This window comes from Selaginella moellendorffii, unplaced genomic scaffold, assembly GCF_000143415.4.
Source record: "Selaginella moellendorffii unplaced genomic scaffold, v1.0 SELMOscaffold_31, whole genome shotgun sequence".
Classification (NCBI taxonomy): Eukaryota; Viridiplantae; Streptophyta; class Lycopodiopsida; order Selaginellales; family Selaginellaceae; genus Selaginella; species Selaginella moellendorffii.
In genome coordinates, this window is record NW_003314292.1 from 1,110,579 (window position 1) to 1,130,375 (window position 19,797).

At 47.4% G+C, this 19,797-nt stretch overlaps 5 protein-coding genes across 5 annotated transcripts; 2 read left to right on the forward strand and 3 right to left on the reverse strand.

The window, feature by feature from the left end:
* Window positions 1–283: 283 nt before the first annotated feature.
* LOC9649177 (ABC transporter C family member 8) lies at window positions 284–4,763 on the reverse strand. The gene is made up of 11 exons (XM_024681619.1): window positions 3,337–4,763; window positions 2,961–3,281; window positions 2,830–2,916; window positions 2,192–2,770; window positions 1,977–2,141; window positions 1,638–1,929; window positions 1,360–1,574; window positions 1,004–1,309; window positions 882–945; window positions 583–822; window positions 284–537 (listed from the first exon to the last, which is right to left on the reverse strand). Exons 1-11 carry the CDS (start codon window positions 4,744–4,746, stop codon window positions 437–439), a joined length of 3,780 nt encoding a protein of 1,259 aa, XP_024537387.1. The 5' UTR covers window positions 4,747–4,763; the 3' UTR covers window positions 284–436.
* Window positions 4,764–4,870: 107 nt separating this feature from the next.
* Window positions 4,871–6,935, forward strand: LOC9649550. Its single transcript, XM_024681654.1, has 2 exons — window positions 4,871–6,578; window positions 6,630–6,935. Exon 1 carries the CDS (start codon window positions 5,052–5,054, stop codon window positions 6,525–6,527), a length of 1,476 nt encoding a protein of 491 aa, XP_024537422.1. The 5' UTR covers window positions 4,871–5,051; the 3' UTR covers window positions 6,528–6,578; window positions 6,630–6,935.
* Window positions 6,936–7,719: 784 nt separating this feature from the next.
* LOC9649178 (protease 2) lies at window positions 7,720–10,452 on the reverse strand. The gene is made up of 11 exons (XM_024681705.1): window positions 10,140–10,452; window positions 9,914–10,068; window positions 9,634–9,856; window positions 9,443–9,584; window positions 9,191–9,397; window positions 9,027–9,143; window positions 8,862–8,978; window positions 8,501–8,799; window positions 8,230–8,446; window positions 7,981–8,177; window positions 7,720–7,929 (listed from the first exon to the last, which is right to left on the reverse strand). The coding sequence occupies exons 1-11, from the start codon at window positions 10,439–10,441 to the stop codon at window positions 7,749–7,751; spliced, it is 2,157 nt and encodes a 718-aa protein (XP_024537473.1). The 5' UTR covers window positions 10,442–10,452; the 3' UTR covers window positions 7,720–7,748.
* A 1,086-nt stretch (window positions 10,453–11,538) lies between these two features.
* On the reverse strand, window positions 11,539–13,477 carry LOC112348614 (serine/threonine-protein kinase PEPKR2-like). Its single transcript, XM_024681458.1, has 3 exons — window positions 13,381–13,477; window positions 13,132–13,247; window positions 11,539–12,726 (listed from the first exon to the last, which is right to left on the reverse strand). Exons 1-3 carry the CDS (start codon window positions 13,475–13,477, stop codon window positions 11,539–11,541), a joined length of 1,401 nt encoding a protein of 466 aa, XP_024537226.1.
* A 153-nt stretch (window positions 13,478–13,630) lies between these two features.
* Window positions 13,631–14,475, forward strand: LOC9649552 (recQ-mediated genome instability protein 1; the record flags this gene model as incomplete). Its single annotated transcript, XM_024681459.1, has 4 exons — window positions 13,631–13,837; window positions 13,891–14,064; window positions 14,125–14,270; window positions 14,313–14,475. Coding segments are annotated over exons 1-4 (690 nt in total), but the record flags the coding sequence as incomplete, so codon positions are not given.
* Window positions 14,476–19,797: the final 5,322 nt, after the last annotated feature.

Consider the following 19,797-nt stretch of genomic DNA (forward strand, 5'->3'; position numbering starts at 1 on the left):
ACACCAGTAGAAGAAACAATGAGAGAACACAAACAATTGTAGCCTAGAACATTCACCGCTTGGCAGCAGTTCATGTCTGGATGCTCAAGAACAGTGCCAGATGCTACACTGGGAACGCATTCTTTGAGGTGATGAGCTCGATCGCACTGAGAATTCCCGCAATTGGGGAAATGGTCAATTGTGACCAAGCTGAGGACAAGAACGGTTAGTGCTCTGGAATCCATTAGGGGCAACTCCACAGGTAGCAGCAAGGAAGCCTTTCTAGCTTCGAATATTTCTTAGCTAACAAGTAAAAACATGTAGTTTGTTTGACAAATTGAGCTACATTGTGATTAAAGTAATAGACTTTTAAAAATCAAACTCTTACTATATTAGAAAGGTGGTGCTAAAAGTTGGTGACTAATTGATATTACCTTTGGCGCTAAAGTATTGCGATTCACTTATCACAACTTGACCAGTATTCCGCCACCAGCTTTGCAAAGAGAGAGTTTTGGTTGTCAAGCAGAGCTTGAGGAGAATCACACTCAACCATGTATCCTGCGAAAAAAGATAAGAAAAAAGATGCTTGCTTCCCCGACTTACCATTTTTGAGGCCGAGAATGAGATCACTGTCTATAACAGTGGAAATTCGATGAGCAACCGTGATCACTGTGCAGTCGCTAAACTCGTCCCTTATAACTTTCTGGAGAACAGCGTCGGTGGTGGAATCGATCGACGAAGTAGCTTCGTCGAGGACGAGAACTTTGCTCCGTTTGAGCAAAACCCGAGCCAGGCAAAAGAGCTGCCTCTGCCCAGCGCTCCAGTTCTCGCCATCATCGCTCACTTGAAAATCCCACCACTCAAGTAAGAGACCAAAAAAAGAGGAGGAGAAGTGTTCATACCGAGTGAGTCGAGCTGCTTTGGGGTTTCCTTCACAGCTTTCAAAAGCTGACACTTTCGCAAGCTCTGTGATAATTGTGAGAGTTCTAAGCGAAAAAAAAAAACCTCGATCAACCGGACTTACTTGCCAGATTTGCTCGTCCGAGAACTGCTGCAGTGGATCCAAGTTCGAGCGTACAGTTCCTCGAAACAAGAAAGCTTCTTGAGGAATGACTCCAATCCGGGTTCTCAGATCAAACAGTCCGATGGTTGTGACATCAATGCGATCGATAAGGATCCGACCACCGTCGGGCTCAATCAAGCGAAACAAGGCACTGATCAACGTCGTCTTGCCACTTCCAGTTCGTCCAACAAGTCCAACTTTCTTGCCTCCGGGAAACATACATGAGATTCCTTTGAGCACCAAAGGACTGTTGGTTCTGTATCGAATCTATAGGAAAAACATGTTAGCATGATCATGATGGGTTTATCTTTTCTTACTTGTAAATTTTGGAGCTCAACTTCTCCATGCGCAGGCCACTCCGCTGGTGGTCGATTTGATTTGATAACCAAAGGAGCTTCCTCTGGCAACTTCATATACTGGCTTATTCTCTCCACAGCAACAATGTAGCCCGATAAGTAACTTACGGCTTGGATCAAGAAAACTTGGCAGCCATTTAGAGCAAACGCATAGGTGAGAGAGAGACCAGCAAAACCTGACAAAGAACATACACAAAACAGAAGGAAACCTTGAAAAAATAAGTCTTTTTCTATCATACCGGAGGAGAGTTGATCTCGAAAGATCACTACGAGCAAAGCCGCAGTTAAAAGCACGATCGTCCCAAGAAACTCCACTCGAAGGGAAAGCCACTCGTATCCGGCGTAAGTGTGCAAAGAAACCGAAGCATCCGAGTTGACGAGTTTCATGTTTTCTCGCGTAAACATGCTTTGTTTTCTAAACGCTCGAATAGGGACGGCGCCATTCACAGTTTCTCCAGTGTGGTTTAGAACCGGTGCTTTCGTCGTCCCGTTGATCCGGACGAGTTCCCGAGCAGTTTTTAAGTAGTACCTCTGTAAGATCAAAGAGGTGATCATATGAAAACGAAGGAAAAACGAACCTGGATTCTCCAAAGAATAGCGAGGGTTGGAATGGCTACAAAGAGGATTTGCCAGGTGACGAGCGTGATAATCACCACCATTCCGACCATTTCGGACAATCCCGATAAGGAAAAATTGAAGTAGCTTTGCACTTCTACGTCCAAAATGCTCATATCCGACGAAGCCTGGAAACAATGAACACTGAGTAAAAAGAAAAGAAGAAAAGGAAGCGTACTCTGCTGAGAATCCTCCCGAGCGGAGTTGAATCAAACATCGCCATGGGTGCACGAAAGAGCGAGTTTATAAGACCCGAGAAGAAGGCCCGAGAAGCTCGCAAGCCGATGCTAACAAGGAATCGAGCTCTGGCATAGACAAGTCCAGTGCTGGCGAAGGAGATCGCTGTGAAAACCCCAATCAAAGTTTGGACGCTCGTGTTGGGATTCGCAACTTGTGTGGCCAGCCAATAGTTGCTCGAAAGCACTCCAAAAACGAAGAGAGCTTGGAAAACGAGCACTAATCCCAGCAAAGATCGACTACCACTTCCGTCGATGTAGTCGAGGTATGGTTTTAGTCCCAGGTTCCCTGCTGCGATCTCTTCGTCCTGGATCAATTGTTGGTAAGAAGTTTTGTTCTCGCTCGACTTCGAGAGCTGTCTTTGATAAGTTTCGTGGCGATGGCTTTCGCTGTTGGTGTGATGAACTTGGAAGATAAAAGAGTCCTCGTGAGCGTTCACGAGCCTCGAAAAAATATTCCCGGAGCTGATGAGAAGTTCTTGGTAGCTCCCGGACTGGACAATGCGTCCAGACTCCATCACCTGAATCGTAGAAAAAGAATTGATAATCGATTGTCAGAGAAGTTGACGGCAAAACATACCAGGATCTTGTCCACTGATGAAAGAAACTCCACTTGGTGAGTAACCAATATCACTGTTTTGTTCCTCAGTTCTTGGAGTATACATGCCTGTCAAAGATCTCAAAGAGAAGCTAAAAAGAAACTAGACTTGCCTGGAACAACGTAGCAGCAGTTTGAGCATCAACAGCGCTAAAAGGATCGTCCAAAAGATAAATCTCCGCATTCGCGTACAAAGCTCTCGCGAGTTGGAGCCTTTGCTTCTGCCCCCCGCTCAAGTTGAGTCCTCGCTCACCAATCTCGGTTAAATCCCCGTGAGAGAAGCCTGCGAGATCTTCCTCGAGAGCACAAGCCTTGATCACTCGCTCGTAGAAAGTTTTGTCCATGGCCTCCCCGAATAAAATGTTCTCTCGAACGCTACCACTCCGGATCCAAGCGGTCTGCGAGACGTAACCTATGCTTCCACAAACTTTGGCCTACAAAGTGGTGGTTTACAAGCGTTCTTGTCGAAAAGCAAAACGAGATAAGTACCTTGCCAGAAAATCTTGGAACTTCTCCAAGAATCGAATGCAAGAGTGTAGATTTTCCAGATCCAACAGCACCACAAACTGCGATGAGCTCTCCGCTCGTGATTTTCAAGCTCAAATCCGCCAAAGAGAACTTTCCAGTTTCTTCCCAGGCGAAGGTGGCCGAGTCAATAGAGATCACGTCGTGTTGCCGCGAGAAAAAATCCCTCTCCACTGCGTCCTCTTGCAGCTCCGCGTCCTGGAAGAACTTGGAGAGCCTCTCGAGCGACACCCGAGCTTGGATCATCGCGGTAAGAACGTCGGGGAGATTTCTCACGGGCTCTTGAATCACCCGAAAGGTGGCGAGCACTGTGAACACGAGTGTGGCATCGAGCTTGATCGAGAGAGGGATGCAAGTCGCGAAGACCACCGAGGCGGTGACGACCGGAGACATCCAAAACATGACGCTCCCGGCAGCCCAGATTTGCTTCACTCCATAGAGCCACGCATACTCTCGAGCACGAAAGCTCTCGATAAGTTGCTGGAAGTATCTCTCCCAGGCCTGGAGCTTGATGATCTTCATGCTGGAGAGAATGGAGCTGCTCACTCGCAATCGCTGATCCTGGGCAACCATCAAGTTATACTGGTTTCGCTGCTGGATCTTCGCGAGTGGAGCTTGGATGGCGGCGGTGATGAGGATGACGAGCAGCCCCGAGAGCGTTGCCAGGCCAACAGTGGAGACCAAGATGGCGAGAGCGATGGAGATCTGGAGTGGAACCGTCCAGAGCTGGTGAGACCACCAGAAAAACTCTCCCAGGCGATAGGCATCCACAGAGATGTAGCTGACGATCTCGCCGCTGGCATGGCGCTGGCGGGATTGATGCGAGAGCTTGAGCTCCTTGGCGTAGATGGCGGCGACGAGCGACGATCGAAGGCGAAGGCCCAGGCGGCGAGCGCCAAAAAACCAGTGTCGCTGTGACAGACATTCGAGGATCTTGGCGGAGAAGAGGGCGGCCACGAGAAGATAGCCTCTTGTTCTCCCCGGCAAGCCACCGCCACCATTGCTAGCAGCAACGAATCTCGTGAAGTAGCGGAGGAACAGTGGGTTACAAGAGATGGCGATGGTTTTCACCAGTGCCAGCGCTCCTGTGCGCCAGATCTCCCGCCAGTGGCATCGCGCGATCGCCCAGAAGAGGCTCGAGGGGGTGTGATCGTCTCCTACCTTGGATAGCGCTTGGATCAATCCCGCGTGTGTTCTCTCGGCGGTGTCGTCCTGGTCGCGCAGCGCTGGAACATCGCATCGCTGGAGTGGCTTCTTGGCGCCGGTGGCGAGCAGAGGATTGAGCCACGAGAAGAAGAGCGAATCTTTCCAAGACGAACCATGACCATTGGAAATGGAGCTTGATCCAAGGAGAGGCGTGCGAGGACAATCCATCCTCGGCCACCGAACCTCTTTGGCTTCTTGCTAAACCGACAAGGTCCGTGGACTACCTTTAGGGCAGACGGTAAAGGTATATGCTTTTTATCTTGTTACGCGGGAACAGAAATTTTAGGTTAATTCTTCTTCTCTCTCCTCCCACGTTTGTGGAGCTGGGAGCGAGCTCTCGCCCATCCACCAATCTCCTCCAATGCGGTGCTAATCCGCGAATCGCCGCGCCAGGCAAGGAGATCTGGAGCTCCGCTGGGGCATTTTCACAATGCGGAGGTAGGGTTCTCCACTCCACGGGGTGTCCTCCCGCCATGGAGCCATGGCGCTTCCTCAAGCCCCAAATGTGGGACGATCTCTTCACGCCCCAGGCGGCGTGGATCGAGGAGACAGGCCTGGTGGATTTCATCAAGCTCAAGCTCAAGGCCATGGATGTGGAGCTCGTCCGCAAGGCGACGCAAGGGTATGACTCCGAGTCCAAGACGATCCACGTCCCGGAGCTTGGCAGCATGGAGCTGAGCGACAAGAGCGTCGGCGAGGCGCTGTGCCTCCCTTACGGCTCCGATCTGGAAGAGATCCCCACCGAGTATAACTCCCAGCTCCATGGCCCCGAGATCCAGAAGTACTTCAGCGAGAAAGGCCATAGCCAGGCCAGTGGCTGGAAGCTGTGCGAGGTGAAAGAGCACGTCATGCGCGTCTACCTCGAGTTCCTGGTGAAGAGGATTGGGCTTCGTCTCAACAATCAAAGGGTGAGTGGAGCCACCGCCTATCCGGCCTGTGCCACTCGCTCCACCAAGAAGATCTTCAACTGGGCACAGTTCGTGGTGCTCAAGATGCACAAGGAGCTCAAGGAAGGCAAGCCGGTCACCACCGCTCACTACTTGAGCATGGTTCTCCAGCACCACTTCGATCTTCCAGGGGTGGATTTGCAGCCGACGATGCGCTTCGCCACCACTGGCGAGCAGTCGGGAAAGAGGAAGAGATTGTCGTGGGAGGACAGGTCCAACGAGCGGGATGGAACTCCGGACGAGGATTTGATCGTGGAAACGCTACGTCAGGGTGACGAGCTTCGAGAGGTGGCCATCAGGCCTTGTTCTTCGTCGTCGTCGCTGCCTTCTTCCAAGTTTGTCTTCGGTGAATCGTCCGGCGGCTCCAGAGGCGGAGATCTCACCTTCTGCTCGATGCAGCAGAAGCAGGTTTTGAGCGCCGTGGACGGGATCTTGAAGCAGATGAAGCAGACCGTGATCCAGCAAAAGGAAGCGCTCATCTCGTCCCTGTGGCAAGCCCAGCAAGCGGTGGCCCAGCTCGAGACCCCGGAGCGTTCTCTCGACTTCGATCAGCTCACCGCGAGGTACGCGCAGCTCCAGCAGGACTACCGCTCCGTGTGCCACCAGCGAGACGTGCTGCTCCAGCAAGTCACGGATCTCCAAGACCAGTTCAGAGCTTCCGACGAGCTCCACTCGCAGAGGCTCGAGGAGGCGAACGAGCGGTTGGCAAAGGCCACACGGAAGCTCACCGAGGCTAAGCAAGCGAATAGAGCAAAGCACTCGCACTCCACGGCCGATCTTCACGAGAGCGACTGCATCATGGAGTATGGATTCAGCCGATCGGAGCTCGAGAATGTGGAGCATATGATCATTGGGCATCGCTCGAGCTCCCAGGCGAAGCACGCTCGTTTCCCGATCAGTTGCGAAGACAGCCATCACGGGCGAGGCAATGCAAGTGCCGAGGCAGTAAGCAGCTGGTTGTTTGCTACTTCCGCGGCGTCCAAGGGGCAGTTTACCATATGAAACCATGTTTGAGAAGAAGCTATATGGTGGTGGTAGTCGCGAGTAATTAACGTAAGCATCCATTTTTTATGCACTGATTCATTTGGCTACTGAATGTTTCAGGACTGGTTGTGCAAATTATTGAAGCCAAGCGACAAAAAACTATCGCGTTCCGAAAGCCAGGCTTTTCGTTGGACTTTTGTACAGAGGAAACTTTCATGTATCGTACGTTGGAATTAAAAAGGTGGTTAGGACCACCACACACTAGACTAACATTCTTTTTTTTTTAATCTACTGTAGAAGACAAGATGGTCCATCCCGTTTTCTTGTGTAAGGACAAAAAATAGCATTTGAGGTCAATCACAAATGCTAATGTTTAAAACCACGTTTTCCTTGTGTAAGGATAAAAAAATCTCTCTTGTAGGGCAATCACACAAGATCCACTTCTATTAATGCCAAGTAGCTGATAATCAATAGCAACTTTAATTATTTAGTTGAGCGAGGTGGTGAAGGAGACAGTCTGGAGGGGACTTCCACAGTGGTACTGTTGGATGATATCGGGCAGTGAGAGAACAATGCGACTACGCATGGGCTTCACCAAGGGATTCCTCTGTGGAACGAGCACGAAATCATATGTGTGGTTCTTGGCGTTGAATGGATTTGGGTATGGGATATTCTTGCCAGTGTTGGAAGGAGATACATAAGGCTCAAGAATGTTACTCTTCACAGCTCCTACAAACAAAAACCACAAATCCAATCTATCAATTAAAGATGAAAAAAGAGAACTTGCCAGAGGTGCCTGCTGGAATGTTTGCAATCCAAAAGTTGACGTAAGGATAAGTTTTGTTTGGAGTCGAGAGTGCCTTTTGATCCGCCATCACCACCGAAAACAGGCTAACACTGCCATTCCCATGAAATCCTTGAATGTCAACAGTGGGAGCTGAGTCAGTGCTGCTCAAGGAGATGAAGTTGCCATTTTCAACAGTGGTGGAGCTATATTGTACAAGAAGACCCACAGCTACATGAGCAAACAAGAAGCAAAGAAGAAAGCAAGACGCAATTGATACAGCCATATTCTTTAAAAATGATATTTTGCTTGGGCTATTCTTTTGAGATTTATATAAGACTAGGTAGCTAAAATTATGTCAAGTTTCTAATGAAATCTAATAAGTAAATTCAAATTGATGCTGCTGTTTCTTAGTAAAATTATATTTTCAAGAATTTCTGTCGGCAAACTTGAATTTAGATTGCCTCCAAGTTTTTTATTAAGAATGCAAAGCCATAAGCAGTCTCCTTGAGATGAGAGTAGCGTCCGCCATCTCCGAAGTGACCCCCACTCATATTGGTCTTAAAGACTAAACATTCTGCTTGACAAGAATGCCGAAGAGCTGCAATCCATTTAGCAGATTCCCAGTAACCAACCCTGTATGAAACGACAATTTATCAATGCACTTAGGAGCTCTCAAACACGTACCGGGTGTCAAGGAACGATGAGGTTACTAGCATCGCTGGATACCTTACGCCTGGCTTGATGTTGTCATAAGGAGAGTAATTTCGGATGCAATCAAACGCTGCCTTGTCCGATGATGGATCACCCCATTCGTCATACTCGTGCTCTGTTAGACTCAATGAAGAGTCTAACATTGTGTTGAGGATGTCAAGGAATGGAACCTGTCATGCAGATAGAGCTCTTGAAGCAAACACAATTCAATGATCGCCATACCTTCAAAATTATAGCTCGAAAGAGGTCCGGTTGCAAGTTCACGGCTGCCCCGACCAAAAGTCCACCAGCGCTTTCACCGAAAGCAGCAATCTTGTTGCGAGAAGCATACTGATTTTCCACCAAGTAACGCACGCAAGCTATAAAGTCTTTGAACGAATTCTCCTTCTTCAGCAGCTTTCCTTCCGAGTGCCAAGCCTTTCCTAACGTCCCACTCCCCCTGGATTCCACAAATCTCAGTTACGACATGGAAGGAACAAAAAGCAAACTTCACCTTACGTGAGCGAATGCGAGCACCCAGCCACGATCGAGAAGGCTCAGCCGGTCACTCGAGAAGCTCATGTCAAGCAGCTCGCCGTAGGCACCATAGCCTGTAACCAAAGCGGAATTTTCACCTTTCCTTTCGAACTTGTTTGAGTACACAATTGTCAAAGGCACCCGAACGCCGTCATGAGATGTAGCAGCAAGATGCTTCATACAATATGAGCCCGTGTCCACTCCCACAATTTTCACTTGCTGCAATAGTGTCACCTCTCCAGTCGTCAAATCGACATCATACGTTGCTTCGGGCATCTAAAAACGAAAAAAGAATTGTCCACAACGAACATCTAATGCAAGAAAGAAAGAGAGCTTACCACCAGTGAAGATATCGACAGCCGTAGAGTAGACGAATTGAAGTCACAGTTTGCTCCAGGAGTAAGAACTGTTATCCCGGAGGGAAGGTTTACTGTCCAAGGAGGAGTTTTCAGGCTCTGAAAGGAAAGAGCTTAGTGAGACCAAAACTTTTACCATATGCTTACATCCAGGTTGAAAACATGCACAATGGGAAGACCATTTTGTCGTCTGTATAAGATCAAATGCTTCGCAAAAATATCCATATCCTCCATCCAATTTTCGCTGTCGACTGGGACAACCTCCTAAAGTGTTTCATTTTTTGCTGTGAAAAAAACGAGAATTGACGTACCTCCCACGCCTTCGAGGTCAAGCTATCTGTCTTGCAGCGGACAAGCCGATAGTTGTTTCCTAGCGACGCTAGCTTCTTGTCGCCCAAAAAATTGGTAAGAATATACAGGTGCTCTTCATGGTGTTCCACGAAATACTGGATGCCATCAACTCTATCTGCAACTTTCCGCAACGTTGTGGCTGAAGTTTTCGGATCTACCAGAAAAACCTGTCCTGTAGAGGCTCGAGCAACACATTTGTGAAACGCAATTACCTCAGAGGACGTCTTTGAGTTGACATTAATCAAAACGTACTGCCAGTTTTTGGTTCTTGTAACATCAACAAAGTTCTTTGGATTGTCGTCGTGATAAATTGCAATGTCATCATCTTTAGATTGCAAGTTCCGCAACAAAACCCTGTTGAGATCGAGAAAAAATGATTCTAGAAGAAACTTCAAATAGAAACCTGTGAGGTCGATGTCCTGCATCACTACAAGTGTAGTAAAGATAGTCTCCAGTATCAGACCACTCCACACTTACTACACCATCGGTTTTGTGCTCCAGGAGGAGGCTATCAGTCTCCAAGTCTTTGACAAACAATGTGAAGATCTCGTTGCCACCCAAGTCGATTGTGTACGCTAACAGTTTGTGGTCTCTGGATAGCTTAAAAACTCCAAGCTGTGCATGGCCTACACTTGTGTAATTAGGAAGAAAAGAGAAACAAGGAAAGATCCTCAAAACTTTACCATGCTCGGCAGCAAGCTCATTGATGTCGATCATAACTTCACTGTTCTTGTCAAAAAAACTTGTAAAGAAAGCCTTCAGCCTTCCACCCTGGCGGGTTCTTCGTCTCGAGTAGATGGGAAACTCTTTCCCTTGCGGGATATGCACGAAATAGTACCTACATTGTTTCTAAGTTCCTCATCTAGGCAAAAAAAAAAAAAAAATCAAAACGAGCAAGGAAGAACTCACCAATCCCCGCAGCGCTCTGGAGGCGATGCGAGCTCCTTCTCCATCCTGCTCGCCATTTCCTGGCGGATCTGGCGCTGGAGCTCCCTTGTCCCAGCCATGGTCGACTGCGCGTGCTGATTCTCAGCCTGGAGATACGCGATGACGGCCGGATCCTCGGAATTTCGCAGCCAGTGGTAGGGATCGTCCCATGTCACGCCGTGGCGCGTCTTGGGGAACGATCTCCTCAGCGCCGCAGGAGCGAATTGCCGCAATGCGCGATCTGGAAGAGAAGAGAGTGCGCGAGAGAAGCGGCAAAGCGCCATAAAACCCTAGACCCTGCTTGGCAAGCATATTCCTGGAACCTTTCGAGCTCGCAAAATGGCGGGATGTTTAGAACCCTAGTACGGTTCTCTCTTGCCTGGGCGAGAAGATCGGAGCGTCTCAGTTACCGGTAGATTCTCGCGCCGAGAAATGCTTCGCGCAGCTCCTCCGACGCAGAGGTCCAGGCAATGCACTTATGTTCTACAAGTAAGTGGAAGGTTTCTATAGCTTTTCATCGATGGAAGCATAGCACACAGATAGATGAAGCGGTGGACATTTTCAAGGATCACTACCAGGAAGGAATTGGAAGTCCAAGCTTGAAGCTATCCATGACCGATGATGCTCAACGAGTTTTTGGCATTCACAGCTCAAAGTATTACAAGTCTTTGCCTTGATTTTTCTTTTCTCCCAATGCGTAAGGAATGTCTACATTCGGAGGGGGATGATTCTTCTCGTCCCGGAAATTGTTACTGTTCTTGGAGGAGCTTGATGAGCCAAGAAAACAGTGGCGCTGCACCGGAAGTGAGCAGCAACCTTCTTCCTGATCAGGTCTAACTTTGCGCAGTGACTGTGTTTGCTTTGTTCTTCCTCTCCTTGTATTTTGATTATCTGTCTCTACTCTTTTGTCTTTAGGAAGGCAAGCACCTGTCTCTATAGAAGATTTTTCTCGCGGTTCGGATTCCTACAGTGAACAAACACCAAGTAAACACAAGGAAGGCCTTTCAAGTTTTCTCTCCATGGGTAATTCTTTTTATCTTCACTTCAGAACAGCATCGGACCTCCTCCAACATAGGGTTGTCCCCGTGTGCATCCGGAAATGGATGGAGGCTTCTTGCCCGAGTTAAAGCTCTTCCAATTTGCCACCAGGATCATCAGCGATCCCTTCCATTGTATTGAATTTTACTGTTCCCATCAAGAGAATAGAAAAGAAACTTCATAACTTGCAAAGACAGTTCTTGCATTGCTATAGAAAATCTTTCTTGACAAGAAGATCATTGTCTCACAAAAAACATTCCACCCGGTGACCAAGCAAGCAAAGTTAGTACCTGTACTCTTCAATCAAAAACGATGCTTACCGAACTGGTGCTGGCTTTTGTTCTTAAGCTGCACGAGCTTTTTTCACGATCAAGTCGCTGCCGCTGGGAAGACTCCTCTTCACTCCACAGCGCCTGCTCCGTGTCGCCATCTCGGTCTTGCTACTGCTGCTGCAATGCTTCACGATCCAGGGATGTGCAAGCACACAGTCCAGCGTTATCCTCTTGCTCGGTTCGACAGCTAACATCCCCCGGAGGAGATCCTCCGCTTGGTCCGAGCCAAAACCAGTTGGAAATGCTCTCGCTCTCAAGAAATCGATCTCCATTCTTGACTTGTAACCCCTCAACAGCTCGTATGCAATGACTCCCAAACCCCACACATCAATGGCTGCCGTGTAGAAGCTCTGTGATTCTCCCTTGCGACCCTTAGTCGCCATCACCTCTGGTGCCATGTACTTCTCCGTGCCACAATACTTTGACATCTCCCTGTGCAGGTCTGTGGCTATCTCGAAGTCTCCAATCAGAACATCGTGCACACCAGTGGCATTGAGCTTGACAAGAATGTTCTCTGGCTTGAGATCCCGGTGGATAATTCCCCTGGAGTGGATTGCCTTGAGCGTTTCAGCCAGCTTCTTGATGGTCTTCACTGCATCCTCCTCCCTCATCAGCCAGCAGTTGATCAATCCCTCGCATAGGTTTGGGCCGCACAGCTCCATGACGATAGTGCCATAACACTTGGCACCATCTCTCTCCCTGACAAAGCCCTTCAAGGAAACGACCCTAGGGCAGGCGTGAAGCTTGGACATGAGCCGAGCTTCTCTCTCGGCATCACTCCCCGATCGAAACAACTTTCCAGCATATGTGTTGTGGCCATTATGGATCATGAAAACTTGCCTTTGTCCTCCACATCCCAGCCGCTTGCCCCTCATGTAAAACTTGAGAAGCTCACTACAGTCATCCTCGCTCAACTCACGGGTGTCACGCGCCATCGCTCCCAACCTTTCTAGACCTAGCTTCTTCAAAACGGGTTTATATCGACGGCTGGGATGATGTCTGATGGACGGTAGCGATGCCACGGGATCTTTGCTGTGAAAAACGAGAACCCAAAACATTGGTAAGGATATACCAGAAAATACTGGATCATAAAATCTATCTGTAACTTTCCTCAACATTGTGCCTGAAGTTTTTGGATCTCCCAGAAAAGCCCGTCCTGTAGAAAGGCTCGAGCAACAGGCAATTACCTCAGAGGGCGTCTGCGAGTTGACATTAATCAAAACGTATTGCTAGTTTTTGGTTCTTGTAACATTGACAAAGTTCTTTGGATTGTTGTCGTGATAAATTAGAAACAAAACAGTTATTCTAGAAGAAAGTTTAACTAGAAACCTGAGGTCAATGTGCTGAATAACTACAAGTGTAGTAGAGATATTCTCCACCACTCCACACTTATTACACCATCGGTTTTGTGTTCCAGGAGGAGGCTATTGGTCTCCAAGTCTTTGATAAACAATGTGAAAATCTCATTGCCACCCAAGTCGATTGTGTATGCTAACAGTTTGTGGTCTCTGGATAGCTTGAAAACACCAAGCTACGCATGGCCTACACTTGTGTAATTAGGAAGAAGAGAGAAACAAAACAAGAAAAGATCCTCAAAACTTTACTGTGCTTTGCAGCATCACTTCACTCTGCTTCTTGTCGAAAAAACTTGTCAAGAAAGCCTTCAGCCTTCCACCTTTGCGGGCTCTTTGTCTTGAGTAGATGGGAAACTCTTTCCCATCTGCACGAAATAGTTCTTACATTGTCACTAAGCTTTTCGTCTAAGCCAAAAACTAAAAATTAAAACGAGGAAGAACTCACCAATCCCCCCAGCGCTCTGGCAGCGACGCGAGCTCCTTCTCCATCCTACTCGCCATTTCCTGGCGGATCTGGCGCTGCAGCTCCCTTGTCCCAGCCATGGTCGATTGCGCGTGCTGATTCGTCCGCAGCCAGTGGCAGGGATCGTCCCATCTCACGCCGTGGCGCGTCTTGGGGAACGACGCCGCAGGATCGAATTGCCGCAATGCGCGATCTGGAAGAGAAGAGAGCGCGCGAGAGCGGCAAAGGGCCGACCCTGCTTGGCAAGCATATTCCTGGAACCTTTCAAGCTCGCAAAATGGCGGGATGCTTAGAACCCGTCCTAAGGCGCAGTGGCTTTCTTCTTGCCTGCGCGAGCAGATGGGAGCGTCACAGTTGCCGGTAGACTCGTGCGCCGAGAAATGCTTTGCGCAGCTCCTCGCTGCCGATTTCAATCTCGTCACCGATGCTGTGCTTCCTCCAGGGATCCAGGCGATGCACAAAGTGGAGCTAGCGGGCCCATTCGTTCTACAAGTAAGTGAAAGTTTTTCTATATTTCTTTTTATCGATGGGAGCATGGCACACAGGTAGATGAAACGGTGGACATTTGCTGCGGCCTCAAGGATCGCTACCAGGAAAGAAATGCTGGAATTGGAAGTCGATGCTTGAAGCTATCCATGACTGACGGTGCTCAACGAGTTTTTGGCATTGAGTATCGTCCTATCCCACAGCTCAAAGTGTTACAACCAGCTGGTTTGAAGGTACGCGTTCAAGAAATCCTTTCAAGTCTTTTCCTTGATTTTTCTTTCTCCCAACCGCAGATTTGCGTAAGGAATGTCTGCATTCGGAGAGGGATGTTTCTTCTCGTCCCAGAAATTGTTACTGTTCTAGGAGGTGTTGTCCAAGAGCTTGAAGAGGCTCGACAGAGAGTGGTAAATCAAGTAAACAAACCTCCTCGGGGAAACAGGTAAAGTTTTCTTCTTCGTGTACTAGTTAAGGATATTTGCAGGCACCCGCGTGGTACTACTCCACCATCGTTGGAAGAGCAACTTACACAAGCTGCCTGGCCCCGAACTCCTGACGTCCAAGAAAACAATGGCGCTGCAGCCAATCCTGGAAGTGAGCAGCAACCTTCTTCGACTGTTCGTGATCATCCAGTGACTGTGTTTGCTTTCTTTCTTTCGTTCTTCTATCCTTGTATTTTGATTTTCTGTCTCTACTTTTTTGTCTTCAGGAAGGCAAGCACCTGTTTCTATAGAAGATTTTTCTCGCGGTTCATATTCCTACAGTGAACAAACACCAAGTAAATACAAAGAAGGCCTTTCAGGTTTTCTCTCCATGCCTAATTCTTTTGATGTTCACCTCCAGGACAGGACGAAACTATGCATCGGACCTCGTCTGGCACACCTTCCGAGACTTCTATCGGCTAGGGAACTTCGTGTATTTGTATGCTTTCCCTCCAATCCAATGAAACCAGGAGTAGAAGACAACTGCACAGTAAGTTTTATGATCTTCAGATTTTCGTGACATATGTCTGTCCATTTTTCAGCCGCAGACAGCCTGGAGTCCCCTCCCTTTACGTATCTGGCGGTTCTACAGAGGCGGTTTATGGAGTCTGGTGTAGTTCAATCAGGCCGAGTTAAGGTAACAAAGAAAAGAAAAAAGAAAGCACGATTCGTTTTCTGGATACAGTGTTTCCTTACAGCCGTGAAAGAGTTCCTTTTCAAGGATCGCAATCATGGTTGGTCCCGACCGTTCTGAATGCCGACCGCCTGACTGCCCGACTGTGGTTATCGACCGGCTGTGAAAATGCCGAACGGCCGAACGGTTCACAAATTTTTTTTTTTTAAAAAAAAACATTTTTAGTAAAACCACATTAATAAAAGTAGGAAAACCAAAGCATTAAACCAAACTAAACCAAACCAAAGCATTAAACCAAACCAAACCAACTACTATTCATCTTCTTCAACATCTTCGGCAAGTCCCTCGACATCTCCAGCATCTTTCTCAACAATCACATCTTCATTTGGAAGATCTTCTTCGGCTAAATCTTCTATACCAAGAGATTTAAGCCTAGCTTGCATCTCTACATTTGAAGGGGCATTTGCGATTTGGTCCACAAACATTTGGCGAACTTGGTTCTGAACATGAAGAGGAACATTTGAAGCACTACATGCTTCAATATCATGCCCAGAAACTTTAGCAAGATGCACCTTGATGCATTTCGGCAGACCCCCATACATTTTACCACAATAATTACATTTCCAACGCCTAGCTCCTTTGCTAGAAGCATAAGGAGTGAGCTTGGTAACATGGGACCATGCCCAATTGGGCGCCATTGCTCAATTGTGCCAGAATCGCTATGAATCTCTACAATCAAATCTCTAGAATCACTGAATTTCCATTTTAGGGCAAAAACTTCAAGCGTCGCAGATTGGGCGATTTGATTTGCGAGGCCTTAGCGCTGCTCCACGCTCAATCGAAAGCAGAGGCAGGTACGCACGCAGCTCCTATGCCCTCCTCGCCGCAGCAGCATCAGAAATCTAGTGCGATCACCATTTTTTTTGCCAAACAGAATCACTGAATGGACCTGTCCGACCGCGTTTGGCCAACCGCATTCGGCGGCGGTTGGGGTTTCGGCCGAACGCAGTCGGGACCAACCATGATCGCAATGAATACCGGCTGGCGATATATATCGAAGATGGAAGCAAGCTTTAGTGAACCACAAGGTAAAGCTTCAATTCTGTTTAGTCAAGACTATAGTCTCCGATTTTGCAGCTGGTTGAGAGGATGATCGGACACTCCCCTTTGGAAGTAAGTGCCGCTATAGCGAGCAACGAACACGCGCAAATGAAATCAAAGATGAGAGAACTTCAAGCTTTCCTCAAGAGATACCAGGTATTATTGTTTTTCTTCTTGTACTTTTGACTGGTTATTTTCTTCAGGGATACATGGACATAGAATTCGGGGACATCGTGAGGGTTGTGGCCGTGAACGAATGCCTACATGCATCTGGAGAGGGATGGACCCTTCTCACCCAAGTTGAGGCCCAAAGCTCGAGTAGTACGGAGATTGGACTTGTTTAATATTAATTAGAATATATTTATTATTAAATCACTCTGTGAGTGTTTGGAATATGGAAAGGGAATATAGAAATGTGCATATCAATTAGCTCAAAAACCCTAGTTTATATACAAAAGTGAGTAGTCTAGATTGAAACCAATCCGACGGCTACCAAAATCCCACTACGCTAATATTAGTATACGGCATTGTAGCCATACACTTGGCCCTCACATCATCCCCTCCTCTTGGAATAATGGAAGACTATCAGGGTTCTCTTGTAGACGGGCTGGGATCTGGAGGAACGTCAGGAGGAGGCATCGGCGGATCTGTAGGTGGTATTAATTGCTCCTGATCCCTTTGTATGAAGTGTTTAAACTGCTGCACATGCACAATCTCTGGAGGATCGGCCTGCTAGACATTATGCCAAACCTCATAAACTTGTGGTCCAACTTGCCACAACACCCGATATGGTCCTTTCCACTGTGCAAGGAGCCCCTTAGATAAACCACGTACCGTAAGATGGGGAAAACGGACTAACACTAAATCATCCACTTTGTACTCTATAGGTGCACGATGATGAGAGTTGTACTGTTGTTGTTCTCCCACTTGTACGCGGCCTAAGTGTTTGGCAGACTCTGCTTGGACAAGTGAAAGAATGCTTGTCAAATACTGATCCCATGACCTAGCATCCGCAGCTCGGGGCAATTGTGAAGGTAAACTTAGCTCTGTTGGTAATATTGGATCATGACCATATAAGAGTTTATATGGTGAAGCACCAACAGAACTCTGCACCCCTGTGACGTATGCATACCAAAGAGACGGCAACTAACCATCCCAATCTGAATGCTGAAAGTTCATATACTTCGCAATCATCCCCCTGAATGTCCAAACGAGTTGTTCCATCAGACCGTCTGATTGTGGATGATAAGCACTCGTGAAAGTGTGGCGTATCCCCAACCAAGACGTCAAAATATAAAATTCTTCAGCCATAAATGCGGGACCATTATCCGAAAGAATCCGCTCTGGACAAGAATGCTGGAACACCACTCGATTGAGGAAGAAGTATCCAACAGCAGTTGCAGAGGTGCTAGCAAGAGCACCAACTTCCACCCAACGAGTCAAGTAGTCAAAAGCAATAATAACATACTCATTGCTAGCAGTTGATCGTGGAAAAGGTCCTATAAGATCAAACGCCACCAATTCAAACAGACGGGAAACTGCAATTGACTCCAACTGTCCTTCCGCAGCCCGAAAGGGAGTATAAGCTTAGCACCAAACGCAGCTACACACATACCGGATAATATCACGTCACATCTCCAGCCAATAGAAAGACCTGCGTAGCTTCTCGATTACACAATGATGTCCCATATGCCCACCTAGAACAGGAGAATCATGGTAGGCATGGAGAAACCGCAGAATAAAGATAGAAGGCACCACCAGCCGTAAATGATCATTAGGATTCATCCCCATAAAATAAAGAAGGCCATCTTCAAGGCAATATTGAGAATGTAAATGCCGGAAAGGCAAGTCATTAGCAAGTGATGCAGGATTCTCAAACCCATCTCGAAGCCTTCGAATCCACAGCTCAACCTTTTGAGCCTCGCGAACCTCATTAAGAGAAGGTAGATCTTGCTCTTCACCTTATGGACATTAAACGTCAAGTACAGCAACCGTCGACGGCACAGAATCCTCGTCTAGAAAATCCACAGAGGCTGGAACAACAGCCTCATCAAAAACATGAGAAGAGAATGGAGAAGGAAGAGGAGCTCGAGAAAGGGCATCAGCATCAATCATAGAACTCCCTAGGCGATGAACAACATCAAAATCATATATCTAAAGCTTCAAAGCCCATCGAGCAATATGACCAACCAGGTTCTTCCGTTTCAATAATGAAGTAACAGCAGCATGATCACCTTCAAGTAACATCCGAGAACCATGTAGATATACATGAAGTTTCTCGAAACCCCAAACTGCTACTAAACACTCCTTCTCTATTGTGGAGTAGTTCATTTCCGCTGGTTGTAATGTACAGCTTATATACACAATAGGATGGCACTGACCAGGCACACTCGAGCTTTCTTGCATCAATGCACTTCCAAGATCAATGTCAGAAGCATCCACGTGCAAAATAAAAGGTCGAGTGTAGTAAGGATATGCTAAAACGGGAGGAGTCATCAATAGCTTCTTAAGATCCCCGAATGCTCGCTCACAATCCGGAGACCAAATGAAAGATGATGTTGATGACTTCAGCAATGCTCGCAACGGTGCAATGCGATCAGAAAGATGATCCACAAAATGACCAAGATACTGCACCTTGCCCAAGAAGCGCTGCACATCATTCACACACTTCGGAGTAAGGAACTTTAGAATAGCCACAAGTTTGTCAGGATCAACTTGCAAACCCTCACGAGAAATACGGTACCCAAGATAAGTTGTATCCCTAGACCCAAACACGCATTTCGACTGCTTCAGCTATAAACCAACGTTACGTAGCCAATCCAACACTTTACAAACATCATGAACGTGCTCCTCCCACGTCCCCTCCGATTGAATCAAGACATCATCAATGAAGTCAGTAGTCACCTCTGGCATATCACAAAAAACCTCGTCCATCATCCACTGTGCGCGAATAAGTTAGTGAATACTTCCATCTTTCTTTCGGAAGTATCATCAAGGGGTTCACTCGGCACCGGTTCATCCAGTGTTTACTTTCCAAACTCGTTTTTATAACAAGAGGTCTTCTATTATTCTCTCCGTGTTGGTTGATATAGGTTCGAGTTTATCTTCTATTGCTCGACCTGTTGCCACACGTTGTCGTCTACACTTGCATCATGCGGCAGATCCAGTTTTCATTCTTTATGGCAATGGTTGTACGCATGCATGTGCATGAGATGAGCAGACCTGGTTGTGCGTGTGGGCGATCTTGAGCTTGAGTTGCAGTTGTTGCGGGTGGTGCCGAGTCAAGCTTTTGACCTCATTCTTGATATGGATTGATTACAACACAATCATGCCAAGTGTGACTTTGAGGCTTCTCCCCTTTGTCTCATACTTCTTTATGTTTCATCCATTCCTCTCACTTCTGTACCTCTTCGTCTTTCTACCTCTACCTCTGCTTCCATTAATTTTGTTCCCCACTATTTCCTCCTATGTTTCCATCTTATTCTACTCTTCCCTTTTCCAATCCCTCTGATGATCTTTGTGTTGCAGCTGTTGACCGGCTCATGAAGGAGTATTTTGATCTCTTTGAATTTGACTTATCATCTGGGGCCAAGATTGCCACACATCATCTGATTCCAATCAGGGATGCTCGTCCAATCAAGGTTCCTATTCGTCGTCAGTTACCCAAGGAGATCAAGATTTTACGTGCAAACGTCAAGGAGATGTTGGAGAAGGGTGTTATTTGGAAGTTGCAGAGTCCTTGGGCATGTGAA